The sequence below is a fragment of the Cyprinus carpio genome, chromosome B3 (assembly GCF_018340385.1).
Source record: "Cyprinus carpio isolate SPL01 chromosome B3, ASM1834038v1, whole genome shotgun sequence".
In the NCBI taxonomy this organism is placed as follows: Eukaryota; Metazoa; Chordata; class Actinopteri; order Cypriniformes; family Cyprinidae; genus Cyprinus; species Cyprinus carpio.
In genome coordinates, this window is record NC_056599.1 from 45,224,592 (window position 1) to 45,233,611 (window position 9,020).

Below are 9,020 nucleotides of genomic sequence, written 5' to 3' on the forward strand. Positions count from 1 at the left end.
GCCAATTTCTTTGACACGTCTGTGTGTGTTGGCTCTTGATGCCTTGACCCCAGCCTCAGTCCATTCCTTGTGAAGTTCACTCAAATTCTTGAATCGATTTTGATTGAAAATCCTCATAAAGCTGTGGTTCTCTCGGTTGGTTTTTGCATCTTATTCTTCCCACTTTTTCCTTCCAGTTAACTTTCTGTTAACATGCTTGGATACAGCACTCTGTGAACAGCCAGCTTCTTTGGCAATGAATGTTTGTGGCTTATCCTCCTTGTGAAGGGTGTCAATGATTGTCTTTCTGGACAACTGTCAGATCAGCAGTCTTCCCCATGATTGTGTAGCCTAGTGCAGTGGTTCCCAAACCTGTCCTGGAGGCCCCCCTGCCCGGCACATTTTGTATGTCTCCCTAATCAGACACACCCAATTTAGTTCTTGCAGTCTTCTACTAATGAGCTGATGAGTGGAATCAGGTGTGTTAGATAAGGGAGACATACAAAATGTGCAGTGCAGGGGGGCCTCCAGGACAGGTTTGGGAACCACTGGCCTAGTGAACCAAACTGAGAGACCATTTTGAAGGCTCGGGAAACCTTTGCAGGTGTTTTGAGTTGATTAGCTGATTGGCATATCACCATTTGTTGAGATTTGTTGGTGGGTTTTTGTTAAATGTGAGCCAAAATCATCACAATTAAAAGAACCAAAGACTTTAACTACTTCAGTCTGTGTGCATTGAATTTATTTAATACACGAGTTTCACAATTTGAGTTGAATTACTGAAAATAAATTAACTTTTCAATTACATTCTAATTTATTGAGATGCACCTGTATATTTCACCACAAACAGAGTGTAAGTCTGTGGGAAACACTGTAATGCATGACATAACAAATGGAGGTAACATCTCAGCTGCACTTGAAGGTAGCATTAGTATTTTTTTTTTCTGGTTATGTGACCTCAACCAATCTTTATGTCAAATAAAACCACTTAAATAAGAACACTCATAATACACTCTTCAAAAAATATAATTCATATCTTTAGAGTTTGGCATTTTAATAAATATCAAATGAGGTTATTCAATATTTGAGATTGAAAACTAACCTATTTTTTCCTCAGTATCTTCTTGTTTCAGACTGAAAACTTCTTCAATCCTGATCTCTTCACTCTCCTCTTTAATAAACGCCATCTTTATAATAGTGTCACACGGATCTCAGTTGCTTCACCAGGAGTTTTTCTATGTTTGGACAATCTGTCATGATTAAAATAAGAAGAAAAAAAATTAGCAGAAAGAAAAATATATCCAGATTAAATCTCTGGGTGCATCTCAGTCACCTCCCTAGTTTAGTAGTCAGTGCACGTGTAAGGGAGTCAGTCAGAGCCATATTTAATGGCCCTGAACGGCCTGATTATCAAAAAAATAATAACATTAATAATAATAGCACTACAAATCAATAAAATAACACTAAACATACAGACACTTCATATGCATTTGTTTAGGTACTGAATGACCTGTACATTACATTTATTAGATTACACTTTAAAGGGGACCTATTTATGCCCCCTTTTACAATATGTAAAATAAGTCTCTGATGTCCCCAGAGTGTGTATGTCAAGTTTTAGCTCAAAATACCGTACAGATAATGTTTTATATATAGCTTGTTGAATTTTGCCACATTTAGGGTATGAGCCAGAACGCACTGTTTTTGTGTTTGTCCATTTAAATGCAAATGAGCTGGTGCTCCCGCCTCCCTTTTCAGACGAGAGTGGAGCTTCTAGAGCTTGTGCTCCAGCATGACAGCAATAACAAAACAGAACGTTCTCACGCACTGAAAATGTCAGAAACTGCAAGTGGTGGTGTTCAGCCATATATGTATGAACTGGAATTGGACAGTGAAAGAGACTGTAGAAGAAGTGACCACACATAGAATGCAACAGGAAGTTGAATGGTTAGTTAGCAGGCAAAGCAAGAAGACGATGCCTCATGCACCTGCTCCTGAGAACAGTTCAGACATTGCGTGAATCAGAGGTAAAAAACTATATAAATACGGTTCAGTTTCTTGCACAGACTGATCGTTTTGTGTCTTTACACATAAATGTATCATCATGAGCTGCAGGGTTTAATTCGTTTTTTTTGTCTGTGTGTATTTTTTATTTTTTTTATTTTTATTGTATGTTTAAGCCGTGATTCCCCATCCACTTCGATTATAAGACTGATAGACTGCAACTGTTTGTGTTAAAAATCTTGGGTGAAATATCCCTTTAAGTGTCACTGAATACTGTTTGAAAATTGTAATGCAAGGCCGATAATACTATATTTACATCTACAATCAACCTCCACATACTGACCTAACAAAAGTAAAAACATAACTATATTCTTATTTGCAACCATGAAATTGGCAACTTATATGGCAGAACAAACTTAATATTTATTAATGTCATAACAATATACTCTGAAAATACAAGTGATTATTTCACAATTTGTATAAAAAAATTGTGGAGGAATCTTACTTTGTGCTTGTAATCAAATGCAGATTCTGCAAAAACTGTAAACAAACTAGTGAATATTTGACATTTTGTATACAAAAGAAAGAACATCAGCAGTCTTAGATTGTGCTTATGAACAACTGAATATTTAACAGTCTGTATAGAAATATAAGAAAGTACAAGATGAATCATAGACTGTTTTTGTATGCAAAACAAAGATACTAATGAAAAATAAATGCTTATGTCTCCATTGACCAAGTGCCTGTGTTTTAGTCGTTACAGGTTTCTGGCATATCGCTCCTTTGTGAGCTGGTGCTGGAGTTTCCTTGGCTGTCAGGTACGTGTCGTGATTCTAGCCTATGCGGTTATGAGGATTCGCCGTGAGTTTCCAGATGATCGGGGCAGATATGTTGGTTTCAGACCAGCTGTTGATTAAATCTGGACACCATGGTGGAGATGACCTCCTCCTTGTCTGGCCACTCATACTCTACACACAGGTCTGGTGGTATGGCTATCTTCAGTACCTCATCCATGTATGAAGCAGGGTCCACAAAAACATGCTCAAATATTAGGTCCTGCAGGTCATCCAAGTACCCTGTGCAATAATACAAAATTTATTTGTAAATAGTAAACTGTTGTACCCTTACTAACAAGAAAACGTGCAATAACAATGTTAATTTCTATTTTAATTTATAATAATAATAATAATAATAATAAAAAATAAAAAATAAAGTTACTGAATGTTAGCGGTCTAGTCTTCACTTGTTTGACTGTGCATTGTCCTTTCCTGGCCTTTGGAAAGTTCACTTTGAATAGTGGACGTCCTGTTGATGATGTTGCTTGTGCACGGCCAACATTTTCATTATAATGCAATGCAGCCAGGTATAATCTGCAAGCGCACAGACACAATTCAGGAAAACAGCCTATACTGCTGTAAAGTTATTTTAATGGCGATTACTTCACCTGCACAACATTCCAAGGAATGGGAACACCACATTTTTTGGGGCAAAGCGTAGAATGACGCTATGAAACGAATCAAAAGGTGAAGTCTGGTGATGCGGACTCAGTTTGGTGACGTCCTTCAAAATCCGCTTGTTTGTCATGACTTTCTCCAGCTTGTAGAATGCCTGAGTCCCTATGAAAAAGGATTAAAAAAAACTGGATTACTTACAAATACTTATTTTAATTGTAGGTTATTTATACTTGTACTGACAGTCCCTTAATTTTGTAAATGGTGTGTTGCAAAAATGTATTATTTTTCACAGTATCATACCGGCAACAAGCCACTTGTTTCCGTCTCTGCTTCTCTTTTGAGGATGTAGACAAGCAGGAAAGTTTGGATCCTCATGTGTGTGTATGTCCCTGACATGGTTCAGAATCGAGCTCCATTTAGCCACTCTTTCTGGTCCAGTGATTGAAGATGCTGCAGTCCAGTAAATGTGGTTTTTAATGCTTCTCAGCCATTCCCTTAATTTTTCACAGTCTTTCAACTTGCAAATGTTTTCAAGTTGCCTCCCAATCCCTGTAAATGAAATCATAGACACATTTAACCACTGAGAGTAAATACAGTTATGCTCAGAGTTTGCTATCACAATTTCTTAAATGTCGTATTACACCTACTTATAAAACCATGTTATTGAATGTGTACGTTTTATAAGAAATAAAACCTTTTTCGATGCGCCACACATCATAGAACTGGTTGATGTTACGTTCTCGGAGGAATTTTTGTATTTGTGGGTGGCGGTCAGTTACGATACACTCAAGAGTAACACCACGAGCTTCCAACAGGGCAAGGCTCCTCTGTAATCCTTCTTTTTCCATATGGTAGCGTCCTCCCACTTCGTTACTCTGATATAAACAAGTGGTGAACAAAACAATCATCTGAGAGTGAAAAACATGTAATTCAAAATGTAATTGTTTTTCAATACTGATGTGTCTTCTCTCCCACCTGAACCAGTTGTATGTCCACAACGGTGTTGGTCTGAAGGTCCATCAAGGTATAGCTTCCAAACTTTACAGAGTGACCTTTGAAAGTAATATCACACAAAGCATTATTACAACGTGTGCATTGATTTCAGTTCAGTTAGATGCTACCAGTCTATGTATATTCAGCTTCATTATCCAGGAAAGTACCCGAACATCCATGCATCCTTCTTATTTATAACTGTGTACCTGGTGAGTCAGCCCTCATATCACCTCCAACGATGACCCTTTCCCTTTCGCTCAGGCGATGTAGCGTCTCATTCTGCCAATGCATCCACTTGTACACTATAGCTGGCTCAACGTACAATCGGGACTGGCGCCGAAAGGTATCATACTTAAAAAGCTGCAGATTCATAATAGTACATATCTGGTGACAGAAAGAGCAGACAAGACGATGTTGCACATTATTAATGTAAAATAATACACTTTTACATGGTAATGTGTGCAGACAAACAGTTAATAAGAACTTGTTAATGTACTTGATATTTCACTTACTTTTTCTAGTTTGTAGAATGAAGCCCCGCAAAGATAGACTGCAGCAGAAATATGGAGGTTCCCGGCTGGTGTGCTGCCTTGTACTGGCTGGCTGCTCCATTTCCGTGAATATTTACAGTTGTGGCAGAGTTGTTCAACTCGTACAAAAGTTCCGATCCTTTGAGAACGCACAGAACAGCTCTGCTTGCAAACTGGGCACACCTCAAACAGCTCCATAATGCAATTTTCGTACACTATGTATTTTCTGATTTTATGAATGGGACAAGATGCTTGAGCACTAAGAAACAAAAACACGTATTGGGTAAGCAATATTAAAAAACAAAAATCACAAAATATAATAATAATAATAAAAACTTCTGAACCAGGGGTGTTAAACTTAGACCCAGAAGGGACAACCGGCACACCTGAAGTTTTTAAATGAGCCTTCGGGACTTGATTAGCTGGCTCAAGTGTATTTAATATTGATTGCAGGTAAACTCTGCAGTGTTGTGGCCAACAAGGAACCGAGTTCGACACCCTTGTTCTAAACCATATGCACGGTTTTGTAACTTACGACATGTCTGCTGTCTCCGTTAAAGTTGTGTCCGTCTCTGCAGGATCAAATGTAGAATCTTGTTCTTCAGGTGCTACTATAGATGATGTGTCCATTAGGGTTTTTTCGTCATCCTCTTCCTCCAGTTCCACACGAGGTCTCTTTGGTGGCCTCTTTATATGTGCAGAGGACATAAATGTTACACCAGCTGCTGGTGAAAACGAACTGTCAATGTCCAAAAAATTATCTGTCGACTGGACACCTGTAATGTACAAAGTAGTTGTCTTAGTGTTATGTGACACTGATTGTGTAACAAGACCAGTTATAGGTCCTCTGTATAAGCAGTATCATGTAATGCATAAACATACCTGTTCTCCTGTAGTGAGCATGAAGCGTCTTCACTGATAACTGAGTACCAACAGACTTGGTCAGCGGTTTTTCGTCTGTCTGGCAAGCAATATCCCTTGTTTGGCTGCTCTGTTCTGATGTGCTGGCCTTTGCAAATAAACACTCCACTGTCAGTACAAGCCTGATATCTTTACAGAAAACATACTTGATTTAAAAATCAGTCACCTGATTGTACTGTGCATAATAAATAAGCATTTATGAATTACACAGACGGCGCACAGATAAAAATAACAACATAGCTGGTCTCATGGTGCCATTGCGTGCTATCACAAACTTTATAAGTCCTCCATTTGCTTATGAGCTTGACAAATTCAAGCGGTCGACTTCACATTGCTTTCATATGCAATTTTAAAGGGGTCATATGATGTTTGTGGTTCAAGGTTAAAAAAACACATTATTATCCACATACTGTACATTATTGTTGCTCCTCTATGCCCCGCCTTCTGAAACGCTAGATTTTTCAAAGCTCATCAGTCTGAAAAGCGAGGTATGCTCTGATTGGCCAGCTATCCAGTGCTTTGTGATTGGCCGAATGCCTCAAGCGTGTGATGGAAACGTTACGCTCCTTAACATATACTGTTATGGCGTGCCCTGGTCAGAACACTGGCGCAACAAGACAAAAACAATAAAACCCATTACAAACGAGGCATTTGTTGCATCCAGTGGGGTTATTATTACTGATTATAATGACTTATACTGTGTTTTTATGCGTTGCATCCTGCCACGTAAACATAAAACCATGTCTGCATTTGTGATCGGAGAAACGACAAACAACAAGCGCTACTCTACACTGCTCAAAACTCGTATTTGAATTATCAGTGGCAAATTCTTTAAATATGTAAACATACTTACAGGCCGTGAGTCAGAACAGCCGGCAGATCAGGAAACAGTCCTCCACAAAATGCAATGCACACATCTGAATATTTGGGTTGGACTGTTCTGGAACAATATTGTAAATAAAACTTAACCACTGATTTCTAGTTGTGTCCTCTTTTGGAAGGCCAAACAAAGTCGTTTCGCTTTCACAACGAAACACACAGCGTCTCCACAACATGGCGCTGGCGGCTACAGTGAGAATAAAAGTTACGCCTTCGTTCTTTGCGTGAACATCTGGGCAGTGTTATGCAAATCTTCACACATAGTGACGTAGAGATGTTGGGGCGTGTTTAAACGAGGCGTTTTAGGAGGGCAAGGTTGACTCTTAACTTTTATAAAGAATATCTCTTTGGATTTGAGACTTTAGTCTTTGCAACTTTAGCGATCACAAACAGCTTGTAACACTCCAAAGAGAAAGGAAAATTTGAAATCGCATCATATGACCCCTTTAACTACCACATTCCTATCATTGTGGTAGCACGTGAAGGCAGCGTCAGTGAAAACAGACAGACAATGGTAGCTTTAGCAACATTAGCCTTACAGAAGCTCTTTCAGAAAAGCAATTTGGAAAACAAACGCGTGATACTTACGTCTTCTGGAGGTGTAGCTGGATCACGAACAGTTGGCACTGCTCCGTCCTTCAGGAGCAACTTTTGTGCAAAACCTGCTTTATACTGACCCTCGTTCACAAAGCAGTCCGTAAAATGATTCGCACAGACATAAATGAATTTCGGTAGAGTTGAGGGAGCATTTTCTTTGAAAACAAAATTAATCCACCTCGTCTTCAGCGGCTCAGATTTCGGGAGTAAATGGAGAGAGCTATGTGGATTCATACATCCAGCTACAGAACACCTAAAGCGCTTGGGAGGCATTCTCGTCGGTGCAGCACTGGCGGACTGTGCACAACTCGCTCAGGACGGTTCTATGTATAAACGGCAGTGTCTGTCAACTTTCGTGGGCGGGATCTGTGGCTAATGTGACGTCACATTAGCAGCAATGCTGAAAACAGGTCGTTGGGAGACACTGCTTATTACCTATGGGGATTAAAAAAAGCAGTGGGTGGATTTTTATCATTATAGGTGGTTGTGTACACACACTGCCAACACACATTTATGTCCAAACGCCATGCAAAGGTGCATCTTGCAGAATAGATCCCCTTTAGTGACTTTATTTACAATCGATTTTTAGTTGTTTGTCGTTCTTTTTGCATTTACACAGTTTTGAACAGAGGATGTCACAGTGATTCAAACCAGTGAAACATTTCGCAAAGCAATACCGAAAATCTCCACCATCACTTTTTAAAATTGAATTTAGAAGTTATAGTTGGTTCTGAAGACTTACTAGTTCTTTACACAAACGACATAAAAATCAAATAAGGATTAATAATAATAATACTACTACTAACAACAATAATAATTATATACTTATAATAACATATATTAATAATACATTACATAAATTAAAGAGCATCCCAAACATAGATTAAATTAACTGTATCTTGGGCTTTTATTCATTTATTTATTCAAAATGTTACAAAAGCTAAATGAAATTCAAGGGCTACTTTAAATTTCATTCTAACGACCAGAAATGGTGGTGACATGTAGATAGAAGAACAAAGAAAATAATGAATGAACCTATTTTCACAGAGAGAGCACCTGTAATCTATATTCAGATGAGAACGACCCCATGTTTCTTCTCCGTCCCTCTGACAGTTCGCTTTAAATGATTTACGAGCAGCTTTTTCTTTCACTCATTTGCTGACGCGCTTTCCTCTCACACAAAACGCACATTAACGTCAGATAGATCATTACGGTCTTACATTAAATAGCAATTAAACCAAATACATCGCTGGCTAGCGTTGATTTAAAAACTTGGAAAGTTAAAAAACACAAACCTTTCTTCAACCGAAACACAGACGTAGGTGCGCGGCGCAGCCGTATGACGTCACATCACAATACCAAAATAAAAGTCCCGTCCAAACGCTAAAATGTCTAAAGTGTAAATAATGAATTGTGCAGCACATTTAGTATTTAAGATTCTTTCTAAAAGGCGAAACAGTTATGTTTAAATCCAGAAACCGGTATTATCAATTAAAAAATATATGCAACAATAAATAGGAAATGTGTTACTTATTTATTGTTGCATTTGTTTGTTTTTGTGCTGATTATACTGTGTTTTTCCTGGGGTGTATTCCAGAAAGCTGAGTTAATTTACCATCAGGTTAACCCTGAACTCTGGGTTGATTAACCCAAAACCTGCTTA

At 38.4% G+C, this 9,020-nt stretch overlaps 1 protein-coding gene across 3 annotated transcripts; it reads right to left on the reverse strand.

Annotated features, from left to right (window-relative positions):
* Window positions 1-2,593: 2,593 nt before the first annotated feature.
* Window positions 2,594-8,785, reverse strand: LOC109060255. 3 transcript variants are annotated; one of them, XM_042721061.1, is made up of 12 exons: window positions 8,653-8,785; window positions 7,349-7,792; window positions 5,843-5,969; window positions 5,496-5,736; window positions 4,943-5,219; window positions 4,637-4,814; window positions 4,413-4,489; window positions 4,132-4,312; window positions 3,738-3,986; window positions 3,428-3,599; window positions 3,202-3,353; window positions 2,594-3,059 (listed from the first exon to the last, which is right to left on the reverse strand). In XM_042721061.1, exons 2-12 carry the CDS (start codon window positions 7,628-7,630, stop codon window positions 2,881-2,883), a joined length of 2,115 nt encoding a protein of 704 aa, XP_042576995.1. In that variant the 5' UTR covers window positions 7,631-7,792; window positions 8,653-8,785; the 3' UTR covers window positions 2,594-2,880. The 3 variants fall into 3 exon arrangements, with proteins under 3 accessions (XP_042576995.1, XP_042576997.1, XP_042576996.1); XM_042721063.1 differs by lacking the exon at window positions 8,653-8,785 and having other exon boundaries at window positions 5,843-6,010; window positions 7,349-7,487; XM_042721062.1 differs by lacking the exon at window positions 8,653-8,785 and having other exon boundaries at window positions 2,884-3,059; window positions 3,227-3,353; window positions 7,349-8,408.
* Between the last annotated feature and the right edge of the window lie 235 nt (window positions 8,786-9,020).